Below are 27,158 nucleotides of genomic sequence, written 5' to 3'. Positions count from 1 at the left end.
AATAGAACCACTATATATGACTCAGCAGTTATAATTCTATGTACATATCCAAAAAAATTGAAAACAGAGTCTCGAAGAGATATTTGCATACCCATGTTCATAGCAGCACTATGTGTAAGAGCTGCGTGGTATAACATTGATTGTTCTCAATTAATGTCTCGATTTGATTGCTATCAACTTCAACTGGTCTACTCAACCGTGGAGCATCATCATCCAGAGAGAAATCTCCAGCAAGGAACTTCGCAGACCACTTCTGACACATTTGATCAGTCACAGTACCTTCCCCATACACTGCACAATTTTTTTTGGCGTTTCAGTTGTGTTTTTACCTTTCTTGAAATAATAAAGCATAATATGCCGCAAGTGTTGTTTTTCTTCCATCTTCAATATTAAAATGGCTACACAAAAATTCACCAATTTTGGTAAGTTTTTTTACATGCACGCTGATATGACAGCTGTCACAATACAATCTAACAAAATTGTTTCAAATGAAGTTAAAGACAACTAAGCGCCACTAGAGCCATCTTATGGGAAAACCGAACAAACCTTTTGGCCAACCCAATACAACACAGATGAACCTTGAAGATATTATGCTAAGTGAAATACGCCAATCACAAGAAGACAAATACTATATGATTACAAATATAAAAGGTACCTAACGTAGTCAAATTCATAGAAACAGAAAGTAGAATGGTGGCTGTCAGATGGTGGGGAGAGGGGTAAAGGGAGTTGTTTATTGGATATAAAGTTTCAGTTTTACAAGATGAAAAAGTTATAATAGAGATTTCTTTCACAACAATATAAATATACTTAATACTACTGAGATGTGCAGTTATAACCGAAAAGATAGTAAATTTTATGTTATGTGTTTTTAAACATGATTTTAAAAATATAGTCATGTGTTATCAAAGAAAGTAGTACTCTCAAAAACAGACAAGTTTTCTTTTCAACTTATATGCTTTGTGACAATTACGCAACAGAAAATAATATAGGATCAATGAAACATACAAACAGATATTCAAAACAAACATTAAATCAGCACTTCTACTTCATGGTTTCCTGTAAGTTGTCAAAATTAAGTCAGGTGGAACCACTCTTTTGGAAGCTTTTAACAGTCAAAAGCTACATATATTATTTCAACTTGAAAACAGGAGGAACCATACTAAAGAGTCTTAAAAAGATATAATTAGGGTAACTATATGTCCCAGTTTGCCTGAGATAATGCCAGAGTAAGCCTACTGTCTGAGCCTATTATTAATTTCACTCCAAAAAGCCCCTGTTCAGACATTATATGGCCAAAATAAATATAAGTAATGACTCAATATTTCTACCGAAAAATGCATATGATTTTCCCCCTAAGCAAATAATACTGGAAACCTGATCAGGTATACTATCCAAGTACACAGCTATTCCTGGCAGACCTTACAGGTATCACAAACTCAAATCTCCAGGAGAGGTAGATAGGTTACTAATTTCTAAGTAAAGTCAAGACGACAGGGAAGAGTGGAGAATACCTGCATATCCATAACATTCAAATTCTTGCCTTTAAGCCAATTTGCAATCTCTGCTACACAAACCCTCACCTGAGGTTAGTTGAAAGACAAAGGTCAAAATATCTCTGGCTTGCCCATTCATTAACCTGACCGTTACCATGGAGAATACCACGTTTTCCCACTTGCACCCGCAGTGCAGGATTTCTTCTATCAGAATCCAAACAATCTGCCAGCTGACCAGCCTCAACTGCTCCTGAACATTCCTCTAACCAGCTTGCTATCCAGAGAAAGAGCAATGTGTTAGACTAAGTATACATTAATAGAGGTTTATTAGTGGTCACAAAAGACAGTACTGGAATCCCCTTTTTATCTATAATTACAGTGAGTTATATAATTTTCAATACTAAACTCAAAAATAATGGAAAAGGGCTTCCCTGGTGGCGCAGTGGTTGAGAGTCCGCCTGCCGATGCAGGGGACACGGGTTCGTGCCCCGGTCCGGGAAGATCCCACATGCCGCAGAGCGGCTGGGCCCGTGAGCCATGGCCGCTGAGCCTGCGCGTCCAGAGCCTGTGCTCCGCAACGGGAGAGGCCACAACAGTGAGAGGCCCGCGTACCGCAAAAAAAAATAATAATGGAAAAACCAGTTTCTTCTATCCATACTTTGCTCATCAAATTAATCCTACAATTTGACCCCATCATATAATACTCAAGGTACACAAAGTGACTCCAGTCAACTGAGAAAATCACACTGAGTATGGAATTAATCCACAGCTTGCAACCTTAAAGCCCATGGGTCAAGTCTGGTCCATATACTTGATTGGCTGGTTAAAAAAAATGTACAGCATCAAAAACAAGAAAAGTCCGAGGGCTTCCTTGGTGGCGCAGTGGTTGAGAGTCCGCCTGCCGATGCAGGGGACACGGGTTCGTGCCCCGGTCCAGGAAGATCCCACATGCCGCAGAGCGGCTGGGCCCGTGAGCCATGGCCGCTGAGCCTGCGCGTCCGGAGCCTGTGCTCCGCAACAGGAGAGGCCACAACAGTGAGAGGCCCGCGTACCTAAATAAATAAATAAATAAATAAATAAATAAAATAAAAATGGGGTGTCCACTTACTTTGTCGAAGCCCTACAACCTACTATCTTACCACCTTTTTAGACTGGGGCCAGCTTCAGCTGTTTACAATTACAATGGCCTGCTTGGCTTTTTCCTTTCAAATCCTGTACTATCAGCTCAAATTAAACTCCGAAGGAAATATGGTAGCTCAAACCAATGAAAAGCAGCTTATACCTATCATCCATTATAGCCAGTGATAACAAACAACGGAATAAAGAGACTTTTGATACTAATATTTCCATTTTAAACATCCTATTAAACATAAACTCTCTTTTAAAAAGTATTTATTTATCTATTTTTGGCTATGTTGGGTCTTCGTTGCTGCACGCGGGCTTTTTCTAGTTGCAGCGAGCGGGGGGGGGGGGCTACTCTTCATTGTGGTGCGCAGGCTTCTCATTGCGGTGGCTTCTCTTGTTGCGGAGCATGGGCTCCAGGTGCGTGGGCTTCAGTAGTTGTGGCACTGAATCATTAAATCACTCACTTCAGTAGTCCGGCTTAGTTGCTACACGGCATGTGGGATCGTCCCAGACCAGGGATCGAACCCGTGTCCCCTGCACTGGTAGGCGGATTCTTAACCACTGCGCCATCAGGGAAGTCCAACACAAACTGTCTTTTTTTCTCCAAATAAAGTTGGTGTTCTTGCCCTTAACCTGGTCTGAAATAAGTTTAACAAAAATATCCAGGACATTTTTAAAATATCTCCCAGGATAAATTTCAGTAATTATGAATGGGGAAAAGACAGCAGCTAGAAATACTTAGCACGTAAACCTGCCAATTTAGTGAAAACACCAAAGGGAAAAATATTCAAAGTCCCAGGAATTTTGACTGCTATGTATTCCTAAGAATGATTAGTTATAATAAATGATCAATTCTCAATTATCCATGCTGATGGAAAAGAAAAACAGTACCAGTCATCCCAAAATCTTTCAAATGCATCTCTCAGAGACCACTTGCTCCCTAATTCACAACACTTCTCTGAACCCAAAGGGAGCAAGCCAGGACTCCAAAGGTAAGGGGTTGGGGACCAAGGTCTGTGGGGACAGTCTCTTTCACATATGACTGCATTTGGTAAATTTGCAGATAAAAATCCCCTCTGGGGACTCAAGATCTGTCTGTTCTAGATTCTCTATTACATATAGTAAATTGCAAGCTTCTTTAAAAGTTTATTGTAATCAATACAAATGGGGGGAAAAAACTATACAACTCAAGAAAAAAAATTTTTTATGAAGGATAGTATTTTTGACTCTAAAGTTTCTTAATTTACAGAATAACGGATCACAATTTCACTATCAACAAACTGAGAAAAATTTCAGAGAGGCCAAGAGAAACAATCAGCCTTTAATAAGTGCTTACATTTTGTGGACATCTGCAAGACCAAATAAAGGTAAACATATGGCTTAGCCAGTGGGACACTGTGACATTTTTCAAAAGTGCAATTCAGAAACCCAATGCTAAAGAAAGCTTACACAGAGTCCACTGTAGGGGGGAGGGGGAGGGGGAGGGAGACAGAAATACATGAGTCAAACAGGAGTGCAAGCCAGGGTGAGTAAGGGGGACTCAAATTTTAATGATTCTCTCCACATTTTAAAGTCTTAAAATTAGCCCCAACCTTCTTTGGAGTAGGTCTACTGAGGCTTTATTCAAGCTCAAATGTACTACTTTATTATTATATTTGTTACATATGTTATTAGCAAAGTCATAAAATTCCACTACTCTCAGTCATTCTGTCATGCAGTGTATTATAATTGGCTGTATCCAAGTTTTATTTATAAAGAGAAGAGGATTTAAATAGGACAATTTGAGCGACATAAACAGCAATGGATTATAAACCATAAAATAAAACAAATATACGAGACCATAATGATATAAATAACTCAATAGAAACAGACATAAGTGGGCAAGGAGGGAAAGTTCTTCTTTACAGTCAAATTTCAGTTAATGAGTACAAAAGAAATAATGAAAAAAGTTTTTAAAAATCACTACTTGGGGAGTTCCCTGGTGGTCCAGCAGTTAGGATTCGGTGCTTTCACTGCCATGGCCTGGGTTCAATCCCTGGTCAGGGAACTGAGATCCCACAAGCCACGTAGCATGGCCAAAAACAAAACAAAAAAATCACTACTTGGCCAACACCACAGTAACAACTAAAGCAAAAAATCACCAATGGATGGTAAAATTAATCAGCAAAAGTATGATGGAAAATAGGATATTTACATAGTCATGAAGTACCTCTCCACAAAATACATACGAATTACAAAGGGGAAAACAGTAACTTTACAGTTGAGAAGTCTGGCAAACACCACCTTAACTAAGTGATCAGAGGTATAACCACCACCAGTGATGAGACATATCAGTACCATGTGCCTCCTGATACGATGCACTGAGAAGGGCACATCATCACTTCTGTGGTATTCCTGCCAGAAATGCATCACCTGCAATACCAATCAAAATCCCAGCAAGTTTTTTTGTGGGTATCAACAAACTGATTCTAAAATTTATAGGGAGAGGCAAAAGACCTAGAATAGCCAACACAATACTGAAGAAGAACAAAGTTCTTTTGACTAACTGACACTACCCAACTTCAAGACTTACTGTAGGGCTTCCCTGGTGGCGCAGTGGTTGAGAGTCCGCCTGCCGATGCAGGAGACACGGGTTCATGCCCCAGTCCGGGAAGATCCCACATGCCGCAGAGCGGCTGGGCCCGTGAGCCATGGCCGCTGAGCCTGCGCGTCCGGAGCCTGTGCTCTGCGGCGGGAGAGGCCACAACAGTGAGAGGCCCGCATACCACAAAAAAAAAAAAAAAAAAAAAAAAAAAAAAGACTTACTGTAAAGCGACAGTAATCAAGACAGCGTGCTATTGGAGAAAAAAAAATGGACAAATAGATCAGCGGAATAGTAAAAAGAGTCCAGAAATAGACCCCCATAGAGTCAACTGATCTTTGACAAAGAAGCAAAGGCAATACAAAGAAGCAAAGATGGCTGATTCAACAAATGGTGCTGGAACAACTGGACATCCACATGGAAAAAAGACACAGACCTTCACAAAAATTAACTGAAAACTGATCACCGACCTAAATGTAAAATGCAAAACTATGAAACTCCTAGAAGATAACAGAAGAAAATCTGGACGACCTTGGGTTTGGCAATGACTTTTTAGATATGATACCAAAGGCACAATGAAAGAAATAACTGATAAGCTGGACTTCATTAAAATGAAAAACTTTGGCTCTGTAAAAGACACTGTCAAGATAATGAAAAGAAAAGCCACAGACTGGGAGAAAATATCTGCGGGAGACACATCTGATAAAGAAGGCTTATCCAAAATATACAAACAACCTGATGGAAAAATGGGCCAAAGACCTTAAAAGACACCTCACCAGAAAAGATCAACAGCTGGTAAATAAGCATATAAAAAGATACTTCACATCATATGTCATCAGGCAAATGCAAATTTAAAAAACAAGATACCACTACACACCTATTAGAATGACCAAAATCCAGAACAATGACACCACCAAAGGGTGGTAAGGATATGGGGCAACAACAACTCTCACTCATTTCTGGTGGGAATGCAAAACGGTACAGCCACTTTAGAAAACAGTTCAGCAGTTTCTTACAAAACTAAACATATTGTTACCATATGATCCAGCAATCATGTTCCTTGGTATTTAACCCAAAGGAGCTGATAACTTACATCCACACAAAAACCAGGACACAGCTTTATTCATAATGCCAAAACTTGGAAGCAACCAAGATGTCTTTCAGCAGGTGAATGTGTAAATAAACTGTGGTACATCTACACAATGAAATATTATTCAGCACTAAAAAGAAATGAGTTATTAAGCCATGAAAAGACACGGAGGAACCTTAAATGCATACTATTGTACTAAGTGAAGTAAGTCAAGCTGGAAAGGCTACATACTGTATGAATCCAACTATATGACATTCTGGAAAAGACAAAACTAAGAAGATGGTAAAAAGATCAATGGATTTTTAGGACAGTGAAACTACTTGATATGATACTGTAATGGAAGATGCATGTCATTATAAACGTATCCAAACCCACAGAACATACAACACCTAGAGTGAACTCTAATGTAAACTATGGACTGTGGGTGATGATGTGTCAATGTAGGTTCATCAATTGTAACAAATGGACCACTCGGGGTGGGGGGGCGGGGGTACTGATAACAAGGGAGGCTGTACATGTGTGGGGACAGGGAGCATATGTAAAACCCCTGAACCACCTTCTCATTTTTGCTGTGAACCTGAAAACTGCTCTTAAAAAATAAAGACTTTAAAAAAATGCATCACCTGGGTTTAATTGTGAGGAAATAATAGACAAATTCAAACATTACACAAAATAACCAGTCAGTTTTCAAACTCATCAGGGTCTAGAAAAATAAAGATTGAGAAACTGTCCCAGACTGGAGGAAACTACAGAAGCATGACAATAAATGCAATATGGGATCCTGGATTGAATCCTGGAGCAGAGAAATGGTACGCATGGGACAGGCAGTGAAATCTTTATAAACTCTGTAGATTAAGCACTGATAAGTGTTAATTTCCTGGTTTTGATAACTGGACTATGGTTATGTAAAATGTTAAGATTTGGGGAAGTTGGGTGACATTTTGCAACTTTTTAAAGTCAGATTATTTCAAAATGAAATGTTAAATTTAAAAATAAATAAAGAATACAGGATTAGGAACAAATGCCACTACATAAATCTATAAACTAAATAAGGGATCAGCAAACTTTTCCTGTAAAGAGCAGAATGGTAAATCATTTATTTATTAGGCTTTGTAGGCTCATCAGTCTTAGTCATGACAACTCATTTCTACCATCTTAGCACAAAAGCAACCACAGACAGTAAATAAAACATCAAGCATGGCCGTATCTCAGTAAAAATAGGAGGCGCCGGATTTAGCCTGTAGGCTGTAATTTGACAACCCCTCAACTAAAAAAAGAACTAAATTTTAATCTCTAAACAGGTAAAGTTTCACATAGTATCATACATAATTTATTCTTTCTTAAATATAAACTTTTTGCAGATTTATCAAATAAAATGAAAATTCCATTTGTTTATATATATTATTTTCAGAATTCTTTATCATACACTGTTATGTTATGTGTGTGCATAGAACCATTAAAAGGAGATATCTAACATTTTAATAAAAACCAGAGCTATGTTTCCTATGAACAGTTCTAGCACAGAATGAGCTAAAGGATGCACTCAACTAAATGACCTCCCTCTGACCTCAAATTAAATTTAGTTTGGAATAAAAACAAAAAAGAGAAAATAAGTACCTTGGGACCTCAATTTTTAAATGTAACTTTACCTAGAAATTCAGAGTCAAAATAAAATGTTTAAAAAACATCTTCTCCTTAATTATATTTTCAAACAATTTAATTTGCTTCTAGTTATATTTCTCTGATCAGCCTCTGAACAAATATGCTGACTTGACTGATTTGGCATTTATCTAACCATTAAATGAGTAATTTCAGAAAATTTGGCTATTCAAAAATCAAGGTATAAAATGAATAAAATCATCTGGCTTGGAATCTGTATATGATTCCTTTAGTTGACAGCATATCAACTTTAGATAAAATGGAAGAAGAGTTGAGTATCTAGTTTAAAAAGTAAGAACTCTACAAATAATTTTAAAAGTAAAAACAAGGTGCAAAGTTCCAGTTATAAAGTCATGGAGATATAATGTACAGCATGGTGACTATAGTTAGCAACACTGTACTGCAGATTTGAAAGTTGATAAGAGAGCAGATCTTAAAAGTCCTCATCACAAGAAAAACAATTTGTAACTATATATGGTGGTGGATATTAACTAAATTTCTTGTGGGGATCATTTCACAATACATTTGACCCTTGAACAACACAGACTGAACTGTGTGGATCCACTTATATGTGAATTTGTTTCAATAAATATATTGGAAAAATTTTTGGAGATTTGCAGTGATTTGAAAAAGCTCACAGATGAATCATGTAGCCTGGAAATATCAAAAAAAATTAAGACAAAGGTAGGTCATGAATGCATAAAATATTTATAGACACTAGTTTATGCTTACATAGGCATAAGGTGATATTTAATATAAAATTAATAATGTGTTAGTTTTCTTACTGTTTTACCCCTTTGCTTTCATAGAATTACATTACCATACATAATGCTTCTCTCTCTCTTGGTTGGAGAAACTGCATATCAGCCTATCATAACAGGTAAGCGTGGGGTTTTTTTGTTTTTTTGTTTTTTTTGCAGTACGCGGGCCTCTCACTGTTGTGGCCTCTCCCGTTGCGGAGCACAGGCTCCGGACGTGCAGGCTCAGCGGCCATGGCTCACAGGCCCAGCGGCTCCGTGGCATGTGGGATCTTCCCGGACCAGGGCACGAACCCGTGTCCCCTGCATCGGCAGGCGGACTCTCAACCACTGCGCCACCAGGGAAGCCCAGCGTGGTTTTTTTTAGTGTAACAATGTTTCTAATACTATATGATGAATATGACTATATATATCATGTGATACTATATGCCATAAAGTTTTTATACCAATTCATTCATTAGTGTATAGGTTAGGCTACCATGAGGTAATCATGCTGCTGCTGCTTTGCTATCAATTCATGAATCACTATACCTGTAAATAAATACGAATTTTTCACATTATCTCTTCCTTTTTGATGTCTAGTGTTAGTAATACATATAACATCTAGAGTTTTGTATCATATAGGACATATAGGTAATGACAGACAATTCATCTTATAAACAGATGATGTAAACTTACGGTATCAATAAGTACAGTACTGTTAATATATTTTCTCTTCAGGATTTTCTTAATAACATTTTGTTTTCTCTAGCTTACTTTATTATAAGAATACAGTACATAATACATATAACATACAAAATATGTATTAATCACCTGTTTACGTTAATGGTAAGGCTTCCAGTCAACCCGAGGCTATTAGTAGTTAAGTTTTGAGGGAGTCAAAAGTTACAAGTGGGTTTTTGACTGTGCAGAGGGTCAGTGCCCCTAACCCCTAGATTGCTCAAGAGTCACACATATATACAAATACTGAATCGTTATGTTGTACACTTGAAACAAATATAATGTTATGTGTCAAGTATACCACTATAATGTTTTTAAAGTAAAAACTTCGTTAAAGGCTTTAAAGTTCAGTTACATAATCGTTTCAAGCCTCACTAAATTAATTCAGAAAGAACTACTGTATTCGAACACTAGAAAGAAATGTTAGATTTTTTTTTACCCAAGAATTAGTCACAAATGAGACCAAAGATAGTATCACTGAAAATTTTTAAATAACATAAATGACACGATAAATGCATGCAGTCATTATACATTTTTAGAAGGACAAAAACCTAGGTTAGCTGTGATTAGCCTATGTGGGTTTTTTTATCATGGTGGCTCACCATGAGCGACAGGAGCCCTTGCTCAGAGTTCAGGAGTTCCCTCACTCCATCGCTGGATAACTCTGAAATGAGCACTCACAGAGCAATAACCCAGACCCGCGGATGCCATCTTCTGACCACAACTTACCCCAGGGTGTTGCCTGCCAGCCTGCCCAGAGTCTCGGAACCTGAGAGAAACCACGGGGAGTCGCTTGTCCTACCAGGCCTCGATGTCCTCCCTGCCCCCGAATTGCTATTCAACTTTGACCTGGGAAAAAAACAAAAGGTAGAAAAATCACAGAACAGTCCCAAAATCCCTAGGAACAAGCCAGGCCTCCCTACTCTGGGACTTACTGTGGTACAATATCAGCCTAACAATTCTCTGATTATTGTTACTGAATGGATACTTCAGATCAAAGAGCAAACCTAACAATTTCTAGCCTCATAACAATCCAGTTCCTGTTTGAAACTGTTTTCACGGTTTAACTGCAAATGAATTGTTCCTTAGATTTTTTAAAGTAATCGTATTTTCCTTAGAAGCAGTCAACTGAAAGTCATCATACATTATCTAGCAACCTTTTTTATATGACGTCACTTATAAAGGCCAAAATTTTAAAGACTCCGTCATTTTCAAATTGAGCTACTTGACTTGGGAATATTAAAAGGGAAAAAACATGATCCGAAAAGTCAGTTCACTCAAAGAGCCAGATCTGTCTTGGGCCCTACCACATACACATCATTCTTCTGGTAATCTATTTCTGTTAAGTGATCACTGACTCCTCTGCTACTTTTAATGCAAATATTTTAGCTATAAATCACTGCTTGCATAAAAATTAAAATCAAACTACAAAGTAACCATTTCACTCTATTTTAAGCATCTCCTTTTCTACAATGCTTTTTTTTTTTAATTTGAGGGTTCCCAAAAATCAAAACACAGGTGTAATATAATACCTTTAAGAGCTAAATATTTATTAAATGGAAAGGACATAATGTCTTACCCATCATTATTGTCAGGTTTACCCAATTCCAATCGGTCTGGCTGTACTGAAAAACCGATCCTGCAAACTCTACCATCCTAGAAGCAAAGAAAATAGAAGAAACTTCCAAAGTAAAAATGTGTATTAAAACTTGAATTTATTCAACAAACAAATTATGTACCTATCACTGTCAATTCAGAAGGCAACAAATAAGCTCCCTTCTAGAAGGCACTCACACCTGAGCTGGGGAAGTATGGTTTGTATACATTATCATAAAACCAGTAAAAATAATTTAAAATATCTCCATCTAACAGAATTCAGAGTAAGGAAATGACTAGATATCAGGAACTTCTCCATTCTCTTACTAACTAGTTTCAACCTCTAGTAAATCATTTAAGCCTTCTCTGGGCCAGAGGATTTATACAATTAGGAAACGGAACTGGGTGGTCTCTGGAAGAACTACTGCAAGAAACTGCTGTTTTCCACGGTTGAAAAGGAAGACACATGATGATGCACAGCTGTATTTTAACATCCATTTTCATTTCTCTACCGTAGAGTAAACGGTTTACCTCAAGAAGAAAGGCAGCATGATTTGGGCCCACCACACACTGTTTAATGGTAGCCTGTTCCAACACATTCAAAGGGGGATGGCTGGGAAATAAAGAAAAGTATGCAAACAAAATTATTTTTTAAATGGCAAATGCATCCTAGGGTTTTTTAGAAAATCCAATTAACAAAAGAAAAAAATTGCTAGTAAAGCCTGTTTTAAAAAACTAATATTTACATATTTTAAAGGAATAATTGAAAAAATTATTATATCTACACAGTCATTATAGCTCTTTGGTATGGCAGAGTTTTTAAAAAGCAGTATGAATACCAACTATAATTCAAATGAATGCAACCCATAAAAATTTGATAGTTAGATTAAAATTTTCTTAATAGCTGCTGCCTAAATATGAGTACTTTTTCCTAATTAAAACAAAATCATTCTTTTTAGGAAATGTAAAATATCTTAAATCTCTTACCTGTTTAAATTATATTTGTTCAGTTTCTCTGAAACTTCCCGTAACCTTTAAAAACAAAACAAAACATGAATAAACCACATGTACAAAGCCTTTGTAAGCAAAACAGTTCTGATTTGGTGATCTCTAACAGTAGCATACAAAAATTTTACTAAGCAAGAATGTTTTTTACATTATCTTTGATTTCTGTCCCAGAAAAGATCACAAGTCAACCCTGCAGTTGCCTTCCCTCACCACCTCATTTGCAACTTCAGTCATCATCATCTTAGTATTTTACAGACGAGGAAACTGAAGCTTCTAGAGTTTATTTAGAAAACCAGCAGTAGAACTGGTACTTGAACCAACGCCCAATGGAAAGCCAGTTTTTAAACACCATACTACATATGCCAAGAGACTCTTGAATGTACACGTACATGATGAAATGAAAATATTTGGGAAGCACATATATATTAAGAATTTAATATAAAGAGACAGAAACAATGCAAAAGCCAAATTGGCTTAAGGTGAGAATAGTCTCAAAAGTTCTTGAATCACCTTGTGACACATAATTGTACAAATTAAAACCCATATCTATAAAATAAGGATAACACCTCACATTTTTAAGAGTATTGAATATGCTTAGAAAAATCTCAAAGGGCTGTGTAACAGAAAGATATTAACTCATGTTATCTATTATGATTTTGCTGTTTCTCTCAAAGAAACAGTCTTGAATTAATATAAAATATTGTAATACTCATTTAAATTGGGCACTTTTGTCAACCTAAGGAAGCCATTTTATAATACAAAGATGTATTCAAATGTAGAGATTTTAAGAGTTCAATTCTATTAAATTACCAAAACAAATGCCTTCGAAAACTTTTCCAGAAATTATTCTCTTAAAAATAAACTGAGCATTTTAGGAACAACAGGGAAAAAAATTAGAACAGTAAATCAACAGGAAATTCCGTAAGTTTTGCTTTCTAGAGAGTGACAAAAATACATGAAATCAAATTTCAATCATTCGTCCTAACAGACGAAAGTGGTATACATACTCAAAATTAATCATGCCTTAAAGCCAGTTTAGGATTTAAAAGCTACCACCAATCATATAACATATGGCCAAATAATCTAATTATTTTGATAAAGAGATTCTAATAGGAGCCAGTTGTCCTTCAATTTTACTTTATCCAGTAAAGTTCTAACCACTGTTCAACGATGAGTAGTATCTTTCAAACACTAAAATATGCATAAGCAAATGTCCAACACTAAATCGTATTTCTAAGCAAAAATAACTTTCAAATGATGCCATATTTAATTTGTCTACCAAGAAGTAAATACTCACTAGTGATTTTATTCTCACTTCCAAAGAATAACATCAGATCATGTGTGACTTGGCCCTCAATAAAATACATTTTCATTTTTCTAGCCTTTCATTAACAAAAATGTGTCTTCTTCAGTCCTGTAAAGTCAAGCTTTTTGACCAAATCCCAGTTTGCTCATTTATAAGGCACATATCTGTGTTTCAAGGCAAGATAAAACACCATAAGAATAATGCACTGTGGAACTCATGAGCTCTGAGAGAAGGCTGACTAGAAAATGGGGAGAAGAAAATAGACTAGGAGGCTCCAAACTGAGAGGCTCCATTCTGGGCAATAACAACAGCCCTGAGAAGACCCGGAGCAGAGGCAGGAGTTCTCATTCTCCTCAGCCCACACTGACTATGAGTAATTTATAAAACTCCTCACCAGACTACAGACTAGAGCCAGACTGTGAGAAAAGACTAAGAAAGGTTTTATTTCCCAAAAGCCATAGTAGTGACACTTTCGAAAGATAACTTGTTCACCAGCATACAACTAAACCCATTCATTTCCATTCCTTTTTTCTTAGCCCAACACTGTCTCTAGCGTTTTCACAAAGAATACGGGGGGGGGGGGGGGGGGGCACAAAACTTGTCAAAGCTTTTTTCAAAGCTGGACAATAACTGAGATTAAGAATTAAATGATGCTTTCATGGCTCCAAATATCATTCCAGGCAAATAATATCTATAAAACTAAAGTAAGGTTTGAGGATATCAAGATGCTAGAAAATAACAAGTCAAGAACTCAAAAGCAAATTTCAGGTTAGGAAGGGGACAGAAGAAATGTTTACTGACATCAAATTTTCTAATATTAAAAATCATGGTGGGGGCTTCCCTGGTGGCACAGTGGTTGAGAGTCCGCCTGCCAATGCAGGGAACACGGGTTCGTGCCCCGGTCCGGGAGGATCCCACATGCCGCGGAGCGGCTAGGCCCGTGAGCCATGGCCGCTGAGCCTGCGCGTCCGGAGCCTGTGCTCCGCAACGGGAGAGGCCACAGCGGGGAGAGGCCTGCGTACTGCAAAAAAAAAAAAGAAAAAAATCATGGTGGACTCCATCTGAAATGTACACCCATTTGTACTGGAAATAATACCCAATGGATAGCAAGAAATCTGGGGTTTACTCCCAGCTCATCTACTACCAACTGGGTTCATTTAAGCCCACTAAGTTTCCGGTCTCATCTACGTGAAGAAAGACTAATAGTCCTCTCTGGTTCTTTTCAGTCCTGAAATTGTTATGAATGTATGAAAAGCAAATATATCAATGGAAGATATTTATGTAATGTTTATATGGAAATAGCACTTACTAACTGTCATATTCAATTTCATCTTACCCATCTGAAACTTTCACACACAAATTAATTTTACATGGACACTTAGAATATTTCCCCAAATATCAAATTTGTTTAATTTCTTAAATTCAATCTGCAAAATTTACAGAAAATGTATCATTTTTCCAAATCTCAAGATAGTTATCATGACTAAATTGGCCCCATACACATTAGTTTACACAGATCCCAGATAACAGTAACAAAGAAACCTTCAAGCAAAGGGGGGAAAAAAATGGTACTAACTATAAAATAAGGAGTACTTTGTTCCCCTTTACATTATAGAGTCTTCAGCAGACATGTAAATCCCAGAACCGCAGGCCACTGATCATATTCATTTAAATTTACTGAGTTACTAAATGTCTCTACAAAAGTATTAGGCACTCATCTAATTTAAAGGATCTTCTTCCAAAAGCTTACAATGCTTCAAGTTATTAACTATATTTCCTCTCACAGCGATATTAACAAAAGTTTTCCCTGTTTCTAAAGTAAAATCTAAACCACCCTACAGCTCACCAAATTCCATTTCAGAATAAATCTTTACATGTGATTGTGAAGGAAAACAATTTTAAGAACACAGCATAACATTACAAAATAACCTAACTCAGCATTTAATCTCATTTCAGAGACAGGCAGGAAAGCCTTTGTGAGGTGGCTATAACACACAATGGATAGGTAAGCAGTGAGCTTCTGACAATCCTTAGTACTCCTACACCAAAGATTTATTCTATATTCTGATTCAATAACCTATTTCATTCCTTCACATTTATAGACATTTTACAGATTGAGAGGCTGGAATTTTTTTTGACCACCAAGGTAAGGTAACAGCAAATTGATGTTAATAGAGAAATCAGTATAACAGTACTTGCTAGAGGGTAACGTATCTCATAGCTGCCCTTGAAATTCCCTACAATTTCAGTCTCATTTCCCCCAAATTTAACCTTATAATTTCAAAGATTAGTCATCTTTTGATGACCCTCAATTGACAGTAGCACTTAACACAGGTTCTTTGGTTTTACAATTCCCTGCCCTAATCCTAAATCCCCTGCCATCTGTTCAGACACACACACCCCTAAAATGAAACCTGTTAAATTCCCAGCTAAATTTCTAAAGGTAAAAAGTTTAGGTACATCTGGATTCCTAAAAGGCTCCAATTCTCCAGGACATAAGGATATTCCTGACAGCCCACCTTCTACAAGATGATCCTTTTGCTATCCCTGGAACTGTAAGATCAGGCATACCCACCCACGTTTCACGTGTATCAGTACTCACTTTAATGGCAGAAAGTGGCATAATCTGCCCCCAGTATATTTCCTCCAGGAACATTATTATTATTTCAGGCCCAGCTCAAATGCTACCTCCTCCATGTGCTTTTCTGGTAGCTCTGATTTTCTTCCTACATAAATCTACAGCTTCTCCCTCACAAAGGACCTTTACTGTCTACTTGACATTCTACGGTCATTTGTGTTTCAATCTGAGCTACCTTCAGACTTTAAGCAAAGAAGAGATAAAACTTACCAAGTATTTCCCCACTCTTCCACTTCTTTAGATAACAGTTCCAACAGTGAAAAATGTACAATTATACTTGTTACAATACATTTCAGAGGCAGAAAAGATTCCTGATCTTCAACTCAACAAAACTACTCCTTAGGTCTTCCACCTCAAATTGAAGTTTAGAACAAGCAAGAAAAGTGTGAATATACAGATTTCTTTTAGGATAGTCGCCCATATAAATCTTGTAAGCAGACTAGTTAACACAGCGAAAACGTTTAATAACTCACCACTCACCAATAATCATATTAGCAAACTACCTTTAAAGTGAACTCACTCTACTCTCTAGATAACCATCCATGGAATAAAACTTTTACAGATCCATTTTGGAGTATAGGGCTTAATAATCCATACAAAGAAACAACAGCCAGTCAGTGAAAGGTTACCTACAACACTAAATCATAGACTCCTGCAGAAAACGTCTTAAAGATCACCTCTTGTCATCCATGTCAGAGAAGGCAGGTATTGCCAAAATGCAAATGTACCCAGACCACCTTCTTGCAGAAGAAGAAATACTGCAGGAATATTTCTGGCATTTCTCCAAGAGCAAACTATCTAAAGTTTAAAACTTAAAACTGAAGAAGCAATCAAAGGGCACTTTTTTCCCCCCTCTTGGAGCAAAGACTATGTTACTAGATAGATGGCAGAGAGAGGCGCCAAACCCACCTCCAACCACAGAACATGGTCTTTCCACTATATCTTCATGCACTTTCCTGAGTATAGGAAGTCCATCCACAACACTGTTCTTTTATACAAACTACTGCACCACACTATATATACTGCCCCTCTGAAATCATTCCTAGCATGCCAACTATCCACATCATCAACAATAACAATAAATTCAAGCTATCACATGATGGTCCTGCCTGGCAGCCACTGTAATGTGAGAAAAGGATGTACTTTGGGCACAGCTGTAGAGGGCATTTTGAGATGGTCATTTACTTGTGCCAGGCACATTCCCACCCCCACCAGCAAACTGAAAGCCTGGACCTAGCTTATTCAATCCACTACAGTGGGCATCCCAACCCCAAATCCCTTTTCACACAATCCTGGAGCAAGCCACCTAAGATATGCTCAAAGGAGAGGCCCTTGCGGGCGTCTTGGGTGTAAAATGGAAGAAAGTCAACTGAGTCTCCTCCTCATGCTGCACTGTGGATTTGTTTATGTGTGGACGAGATAAAGGCTTTCAGCCCACCTACCCACTCTGCGTTGTGACGTAAAATATTAGCAGCTACCTTGACCCATGGGTCTGAGGATGGCTGGGAAGAGCCTGGAGGGATTAGGGTTGCCTTGGCCGAAACAAGAAGCACCAGCAGATTAGGGGTGATTCCCTTCATCTGTGTGATTATGAAAGACTCTCATTGTAGGTCTGAAATTTAACTTCAAGACATTCAATTTTCAGATACATTTTTAAAAATCCATTTTGTACTGCTTCTAAGTGAATTTAACCCTGATCATGGGTTCCCAACTTCAGGATTTCTCAGGAATCGGGGATGGGGGGAGGGTGGCTAATGAGAGAAACAATATAGTTGTTTAGACAACACACACAGAGAAGAAAAAAATCACTACACCAAAACTCAACAAGTGATGGTTTCTAAAAGGTTGGTTAGAATGGAGAATCTGAAACCCTATTAATGAACTCTTAATACTGTTAATACTAAAACCCCCTGGTCTGTCTTGCACTCTGAATAAATTTACCCCCATGCATGATTCTCTTTAGATGTAAAATGGTACAGCAATGTAGCATAACATAGCATAAAGCATATGAAAAATTTAATCCTGCCCTCCTGATAGTATTAGTACCCATGAGGAACTAAATGTTTATCATCTCAATAGGGGAGGGGGAGGCAGTAGAGGCAAGGATCAGAAAGAACCTCTTTAAGATTTATATGCAAAAGCTATAGTCAATTACTAAAAGGGGTGAGGGGGGAGCCTTAAGGAGAAGTCACAAACTGCCGCCCTACAGATGTACACGTGATACTGAATCACATGGCATTTTAAATTGTTTAAAGACTGTTAAAGATTCTTGGCCAACATGTAAAACTGGAAAATTTCAGACAGATTTTCAGATTTCTAGCTTCTCTTGAAAAATGAGATCCAGCAACCAAGCTTATATTGCCTAGTGGTGACTAGAGGTGCCCTTACCTGCCCAGCACCTGTAGGCATTTGAGTTTGAGACCACTGATAGAGAAGATTATTCCTCCCACACTCTAAAAAAGGACATTTCCTTGGTGAAGAGTAATCTGTTCAGTTTTATAATGCAAATCCCAGCTTGTAAGTTCATCCCTAATATATCTTTGCTTAGACATAAGTCTTAACCACATTTTATTTCTTTAAATTTGACTTGACAATTTCTCACTTTTTTGCCCACCCAAGAAAAAATGGTGCCAGGTAGCAAACATCTGACTTTACTTTTAAAAGACCCCAAGTCACACAATGATGGCTTTTGTAGAGGAAAAAACCCATCTGTCAGCTTCCTGAATAACCAGTTATAGGTAGGACTTATACATACTTTGTGCTATGGAGAGAACAAATACCAGTTTATAAAATGTGTTCCTTTTACCCTAAATAAATAATACAGGACATTCAGCTTCAAGATACATTCAAGACCAAAAAACAGAAGTTTCTAAATAAATACTGTAAACTGAGAAAATGATACAAATTTTAAATGGGAAATTCTTTTAATTCTTCCTCCTAGAATGGTTTTCAGTTGAAACTGCTCAAAGATTTCTATAAAACTAAGATGAGAAAATTCATGTTATAGAAACACTCTGCAACTATCATAGAAAAAAGACATTATACTTACAAATAATTTCTTCCCTTAACACAGAAAATATTCTGGTTAGAAATTCCTATATAGTGCCATAAATAACATCTTTCATAATAAAATGAAAAAGAGACCAAAATCCCAAACTACTGTGCCATTTGAAAGATAAACACATCTCTGAGAAACTAAATGCTGAACACAAGAAAATGAGTCATTTTCCTTTAAAGCAAAACCAACTGTGTTATTTTCAGCTCCATTCAAAACAGGAAAAGGAAAATACACATGCCAAATGGACAAGAAATTCGGTAGGAAAAGATAAAAGATATGGCCTTTATACATTAATTCTTCTTGATAATTTCCTAAGTATTTCTGTCTCATCTAATTTCAACTGCTTAACAGTAAGATCATACGTATGTACAAGACTCAAACTTGGTTAACTTGTGTGCTAACAGGGTGAGAAGACTTCCTTTAGTGCTCCTGTCCAAAAAGTGTAGCATCCAGCCAAAATTTCAAGAGAAAAGTCTTGGTTTTTCTTCACCCTTAGGCCATAGCCACATTCTGAATATCTGCAACATCAAACCCAATTTTAACTCTACATACAAATCAAAGGTCTCATGAGATAACTGACACACTTTGTAATATAAATACCACCATTTGGCAAGGTATTCAGTCCTTGAGATAGAACTCTAAACTGAAAATACCTGTGATGAAATCTGATTTTTCCATAAAACAAGACAATTAGGAGGTTAGGTTCCTGACCAAGGATCTTGATGCCATTAAATTCAGGAAAGCTTCTTTAAATGACAGATACTGGGATGGCTTCTTGTTGCCCTTTTAACATCGAAGATGAAACGGCAGTTTTACTGCCTCTGAAACGGTCATTTTACATTCCTGAGCTGCCATTCCATCTGCCCTGGGAACAAGAGGCAGCATGGTGGAGTGGAAAAAGAATGGGCTGTGGTGTCGGACTAACAAACCTGGGTTCAACTCCATCCCTTCCATTAATTGGCTCTGTAACCTTGGGCAAGCTTACTTTAACCTCCCAGAGCTTGGAAGGTATCTTGGTCTGTTAAATGGAGATAAAACCACTTGTCTGGTAGGACTGCTATAAGGATTAAAGGTAATTTTGTAATGTACCTTGGAAAGAGCCAAGCACTTAAACATTCAATAAATGGCAGCCATTAGCATTATTACTGAACTATATTTTTCATCTTTGGATAGCTTGCTCTATATATTGCTGCTTCAAATCTGCCAAGTTCTAGCTTGAACCGGTTGCCAAACTAAATAGGGCCCAATTTGAATCTGGAGATCTTGTAGGAACCCGAGGAACCAGAGAATGACAGCTAAGTCTGGGAATTCTTGGAACCAGAAATCCGTAGACGCACTCTAACTCTGTGTATTTTGCGCATGGGTTGTTATTTCACAAGAGTGAGAGATTCCTTCTCTTCCTGCCCCTACTACCTCCAATCTCATCTCCTCACTCTTCCTGGGCACTCTATACCCCAAATATCACTATACTCTCCCAAGTCCTTCACTAGATTATACTCACAAAGTACTCTTTTCTTGGAGGGGAGAGGGGGAGGGCACGCCTCGCAGCTTGCTGGATCTTAGTTCCCCAAACAAGGGACTGAACCCAGTCCATACAGATCACCAGGGAGCGCCTTATTTTATTTTTTTTGTACACATCTATTCCTTCAGCCTAGAATAAACTATACCCCACTGCCTTTTACACGTCTATAGCTACTAGTCCCTGGAGGGTAGGCTGAAAGAACCTGTTGGAAACGTTAACTTACCTTTGACTCCAGGCTAAACTAGGCATTTCTCTGAGTCCCCTGGGGCATACTTCCTTCCACAGTACTTATGCTGTAACTACTTGTTTGATGAAATATTTGTCTCTTTCACGGCTTGACAAACTCTATGAAGGCAAGAACCGGGTTTTACTAATTTCTAAATCCCCAGCACCTGACAGCTGATGGATGGGTGGCTGAACAAATGAATGGGCATTCATGTCCCTGCTCTAAGTCCTACACTGCTTCAAAATAGTGGATTTGCAGCTTTTTTATTCTTTTCATAGTCATTCTAAAGATTTTTAGCTGTTCTGCTATGAGGCCAATATTATGAGACTAGGTTTTTTAAAACACACCAAAGGAATATTGTCCTACAAAATAACCCCACGGAGGTTCTACCCCAAATCAAACGGTCCTACAATATTAAGAAGAGTTTTTTACTTTAACTTTTTTTAACTTTGTTTGAGAATCATCCCCAGAAAGAGTTTACCAGACAGACTAGGAAATCACTCGGTACTTCACAGCTGGGGATACTCTCCCAGTCCCGCCACTTAGAGGACAGTCTTGTTCCTCCCCCCATCCCTCCCTCCTCCCCCTCCTCCGTGGCTTAATCTGGGTTGCGTTAAGGAAATGTACTGAAGGGGCCAAAAGGAAGCTGGAAGCAAAGGGAAGAGAGAAAGCAAGCTCATCAGGAAGCAAAAGTACAGATAAAAGTCTGTGTGCAACTCGCCTGTATAAGTGCCTGAAACTGATAACATGAGTCTAACTGGCTAAGCACCTTAAAGTGCAAACTAGAGAAAGTCTAATTACTGGACATCTACTGGCAAGTAATGCAATAAAATATTCCAACATTTAATGCTGTGCCAAAATAGGAAGAATTGGATATAAATACCCATAATTAATTTTTTATTTGTTTGGGGTTTCTTTTTTTTTTTTTTTTTCGGTTGTTTAGCCAATCATCATCAGCATTGTAGCCATGAAAAGGCAAAGTTAGTGCCAACCAAGTTCTACCTAGATACCCAAAAGAACCCTGGGTTTTGAGTCTCAGCTCCACCATTAAAACGGAGCGTGACCTTGAATAGGTCATTTAACATCTCCTGCTCTCATGTTTCCACCTCTGCCAAAAATGATGCTTACCATATCTGCTTCACAGAGTTGTTTTAAGAATTGGATAATATGTCACATGCGAAAGTAATGTGTACCATCTGAAATAACAGTGTCTAAACCTGGCTAATCATCCACTGCCTAAGGAATATTTTAAAAGACGTATTACCAGACCCCACCCAAACCTACTAAATCAGAAATCTCCAAATACAAGACTCAGTAATTTATATTCTGGCTAAATAAATTATGGCACATTCATAAAACGTCTCTGGAAGGAATAACATTTAGTCACCTATGACGAAAGGAAGTAGGCAGCTAGGAAACAGAGCAGGGAGGGAAGCTTTTCACTGAGTGCCAATGTACACTTTTTGAATTTAAATCACATATTATCAACTCAAAATTAAAAAAAAAAAATTTCTAAGCAACCCAAAGTGATGATCAACTAAGTTTGGAAATCACTACTCTAAAATACCACGAATACATGCAAGGACTGCTTAAAACAGTCACAAGATTAATAGTCCATTTAGGGAGATATTAAAAACCCTACTATTTCAAGTTCTGGAAATGTTGCTTAGGATAGCCCCCTCTTAGAAATTCACAATCCAAATACCTCTATTAGATTCTGATAAGTCCTAAAATAAAGAAACATGTTTACGCTTAATCCTGTGTTTTTCAAACTGAAGTGAACACTGTTTGGGAAACACTAAACATGGAACACAAACAGGCCATTCTTTCTAGTAAGGTCTTAGGGAACCAGAGGACACTGATCTGAAATCTAAGCTCCCAGAAGTAATAGCCCCAAACCGTGGAGGGGACCTAGCACAGAGAAGCCCTCCCCCTCCAAAAGGTAGAGCCCAGTAGTGACAAACTACCTTTCCTCTCTTTTTTCTTTAACTAAACAAAACTGATTTCCCTATTTTCTTACTGGGATTAAAAAGATAAACCGTATAAACAAACAATCTTACTGTGCCTAAAATTATATTGTTAACATATATCTATAGCAATTTTTTTAATCCAAATAACATGGCAACAGCATTTTTATTCCTTTAAGTAGAAAAATTAAAGATCTTTAACTATGATTCAAAATCATCTACATTTAGGAGACAGCAATAGATTTCAATATTTCCCTTCTACAGTATAAGCAGACCTTCCTGGGCATCTTTATTCCCACAAAGCCAGACTAACCAAGTGGGCTTTACAATCAAATTGTCCAACAACCTTGCTTATTACCTGGCGCATGATCATCAGTGTACCCAGAGCGGGTCTGAAAGCTGTATCAAATAAATGGCTTCTCTGAAATCTGCACCTACTGGGGTTCTTAACACTGGGTCTCTAATTCAGAGATCCAAATCGAAGTCATCAAAAAAAGGTCAAACCTACAAACCACCACAGTCAAATTTAAGGGCTTACCAGATCCCTTTTGTTTTTATCATTATGGCACACAAAAAAACACAAATGTCTCCCCTCTGGCAACACAGCAACCATAGCAAAGGGTTGGCTTCCCCCACTACCAATAAATGGGATCCACCAGTAAATGTTTCCAATTCTTCACCTTACAGTAAGTACTCAACCCAATAGAAGTAGATTCAACAGGCAGTCTCTGATTTACAGATTGACATTACTGATAAAGAGGGCTCTCATCCCATCTCAATCCCCACTCTGTATCGGCCAACCACTTAAACAAAAACCAAACACACACACAAAAAACGTGGTGCTTTTAGGTAGCGTGTGGATAATGATGTTAGAGAGCTAAGCCTGGGAATGAATATAAAGGACATTAGCCCATCTATCTGCCAATCCCTAATTATCATCCCCAGGCTGCTGGTATTTTCCCCTGGTTCGGGGTGGTTTGGGGGTTTTTTTTAACCTGAAAATCACTTCCTAGTCATAGATACAATATTCTCAATATTTCAGCATCAGGCTCTAACAAGTTTATTGGTTTAATCCTCTCTTCATAACTAACTTCAACCTCCTGAAAAAGGAAGATAGTAGAGCGGCACTCCTGTAATCACCACCATCTCAGATTGTCCTAGCAAACATTAGGTCAGAACAGCAATGTTTGCAAAACTCAGCTACCATCATCATAGCTACAACATAGCTACGTACAGTGTAGCTCTCCTGGTTCCCTCAAAAAAAAAATTGGCATCTGTAGTGTTTACAGAGCAAAACAGTTAACAAACCTAACAAAATGGAACCAGTCTACAATGAGATTACTATCAATAAATATTATCAATTCACAGTAGGACTCTAAAGTTGCTTTGTCCCCGACTAACTTCTCTACACCTCCTTTCTTCTCTTAGCACTGAGCACTCTGTCAAGTTCGATGTGGGTAGTTAGTGGAAAGGTCTTCCATAGGTTTGGGTGGGACTGTTCCCTCCACTTTCCTTTCCATCTAAAGCTGAAAAAAGTAAAGTGAGTAAAACTAAAACAAACAGAAGGAACAAGATGCATTGACATAAGATATGTATCAATTAACAAATACTGACTGTGTATTACGTGCAGGTATGCAAATCAGCAGGATGGAAGAATGGCTGGAGTAGAGTTGGTATACTGTGCTTACTCTGGAAAACCTCTTCCACTCTATATATACAGCCATGAAAGATGACCGTAAAAGAGAAATCCAAAAGACAAAGCTGAGATCAAATGAAAGATAAACATCTCCACAGAAGGGAAATGATGCGCAAAGTGCTCCCTAGTGGAAGACTGGGTTCATCCTGTAAGTTGGAGTTGGGCTCATGGTTTTGTTAGAACACTGTGGCTGAAAAGCTTAATAGTAACCACTAAAAGAACAGAAATACAATCTATGGTTTCCAATCAAAAGAGGAGGAAAAAAGGAAGGAAATGCAGAAAACTAGGAATCTTAACAGAAGGGAAAAAAAGCAGCAAAATAAAAGATTCAGAAAATATGAAATTCAGACAGTAGAAATAAATCTACTTATTCAAATGGTTCATCGCACATATTAAAAGTCAAATATTAACAGAGTGAAGGAAAAGGAAGTATTAATAGGGATAAGAGAGACACCACATAACATTAAAAGGAATAATCCACCAAGAACATTTAACATGCAAGAACTTGAATGTTCCTAATACCATAACCTCAAAAATATATCTAGTAAAAACTGACCCTTTGAGAAAATGTCAACTCCAATGAGAAATTTAATACACTTCTATCAGAAACTGATAGTTCAAGCAGACAAAGTATCAGTAAAGATAGAAACTTTGAAAAGGAACATTAACAAGCTTAGTCTAACAAATAAATATATAGAAACCTGTCCCCCAACTGGGGTGTCACAGGTTTTAAGGCATAAAGCACATTCTGACTCCTAGACTTAACAGATAAATAAAATTTCCTTCAAATTATAAGAATAAACATAAGGTTGCCAACTTTTCATCTTGCCTCGATTTAGAAAAAGCAACAAACTAGAACTACCAATATTTCATTAAAAGATAAATTTCAAATTTATAAAGTAGAAAAGACAAATCTAAATAAAAAAATTTTCTCCCTAACCCACAGACTGTGAAAACTTTCTTAGAAACTGGCACCAACACAGTACTTAGTTTGATATTTCTTAACTTTTATTTGATCTCAGAAAAACAATCATACAGTTTTTTCATTTAATATCAAGTCCTTGATATAACAGTCTCTTTGTTTTCCATGAGAAAACAAAAAACTACAAGAGGTTGATTTACCTGTAATTATTCAATTAAGAGGTGACAGAGAGAGAGAGAGGGAGACAAAACCTCTCCAGGCCTCTATTCTTATCATATCACACTTGCCATGGGTCCAATTCAATCAACAAATACTTCCTGAATGCCCAGAGTTAAGTATTACAGGAAATAAACTGCACTATAAAATACACTGGGGAGGGAGGGGAGACGAATGGTGGCACCACCTGAGGGGGTTTCTACATACTTGGGAATGCTGCCCTTAATCATGAGCCACAGCTACAGAAAATTGTGCCATCTACCCCTTAGGAAGCCTGAGGAAGAAAGAAGAGCTGATACAATGCACACATCTCAAGTAGTGTACAATCTACTTGTAAAAACAAAGGATAGGGCTTCCCTGGTGGCGCAGTGGTTGAGAGTCCGCCTGCCGATGCAGGGGACACAGGTTCGTGCCCCGGTCCGGGAAGATCCCACATGCCGCGGAGCGGCTGGGCCCGTGAGCCATGGCCGCTGAGCCTGCGCGTCCAGAGCCTGTGCTCCGCAACGGGAGAGGCCGCAATGGTGAGAGGCCCGCGTACCGCCAAAAAAAAAAAAAAAAGGATATACACAGGAAAACAAAAAATAAAACACTAAACTAGCTGCCAAGATGAGTGCCATAACCAAAAATTACTAAGAGAAGGCAGAATTCATTTTGCACTGGAAGAGTCAGTGAGGGCCAGGGCTTCAGGGGAGTCAGGATTTTGAAATGGGCCTTGAAGGGTGTTGAGACTCATCATCTCAAAAAAGGTGGCATCGGGCTTCCCTGGTGGCGCAGTGGTTGAGAGTCTACCTGCCGATGCAGGGGACGCAGGTTCGTGACCCCGTCCGGGAGGATCCCACATGCCGCGGAGCGACTGGGCCCGTGAGCCATGACCGCTGGGCCTGCGCGTCCGGAGCCTGTGCTCCGCAACGGGAGAGGCCACAGCAGTGAGAGGCCCGCATACTGAGAAAAAAAAAAAAAAAAAAAGGTGGCATCATCCCGGTGAAAACATTTATAAATATTTATCTAGTAAACAAAAAAAAATGGCTCTTACACAACTAAAAAAGCTACAGTTCTCCAGAACACCTCGAGAAGCCAAGAAGATTCTAAGATTTTAAATTATTTTTCTTACATATCATCTACACAGTCGATAGTGCTAGAGCAGTCTGCTAGGCAAAATACAACTGCAAAAATAAACTATATACCGCCTTCCTGTGATCAACTATATTCAATATCCTGTAATAAACCATAATGGAATAGGATTTGAAAAAGAACATAACGTATGTAACTGAATCACTTTGCTGTACACCAAAAACTAACACAACATTGTAAATCATACTTCAGTAAAAAATTAAATTAAGTTAAATTAAATTTTAAAAATAAAAAAAGAGAAGAGACAGGACAAGAGAATACAACAGCAAGGCTGTCATCTACAAGCCAAGAAGCAGGCTTTCACCAGAAACCGACCATTATGGCACCCTAATCTCAGACTTCCAGCCTCCAGAATTGTGAAAAGTAAAATACCAGTTTATGGTATTTTGTTACAGCAACCCAAGCAGACTAAGACAACAGGTATGGAGAACCAGTGTATCCAG

The 27,158-nt window shown here is 38.0% G+C and overlaps 1 protein-coding gene across 3 annotated transcripts in view; it reads right to left on the bottom strand.

Annotated features, from left to right (window-relative positions):
* The window catches only part of UBR5 (ubiquitin protein ligase E3 component n-recognin 5), a 143,633-nt gene that overhangs the window by 93,004 nt on the left and 23,471 nt on the right, over positions 1-27,158 (bottom strand). For all 3 annotated transcript variants that reach the window (XM_082674635.1, XM_082674636.1, XM_082674637.1), the window contains exons 2-5: positions 12,013-12,057; positions 11,557-11,638; positions 11,009-11,085; positions 10,159-10,278 (exon numbers count right to left, since the gene is read on the bottom strand). In XM_082674635.1, coding sequence (XP_082530761.1) covers positions 10,159-10,278; positions 11,009-11,085; positions 11,557-11,638; positions 12,013-12,057 — 324 coding nt within the window. The remainder of the gene's footprint in view (positions 1-10,158; positions 10,279-11,008; positions 11,086-11,556; positions 11,639-12,012; positions 12,058-27,158) is intronic.

The sequence above is a fragment of the Grampus griseus genome, assembly GCF_964374135.1.
Source record: "Grampus griseus genome assembly, chromosome: 17".
Classification (NCBI taxonomy): Eukaryota; Metazoa; Chordata; class Mammalia; order Artiodactyla; family Delphinidae; genus Grampus; species Grampus griseus.
Note: the sequence above shows the minus strand (reverse complement) of the source record. Positions and strands in the feature narration are given on the sequence as shown.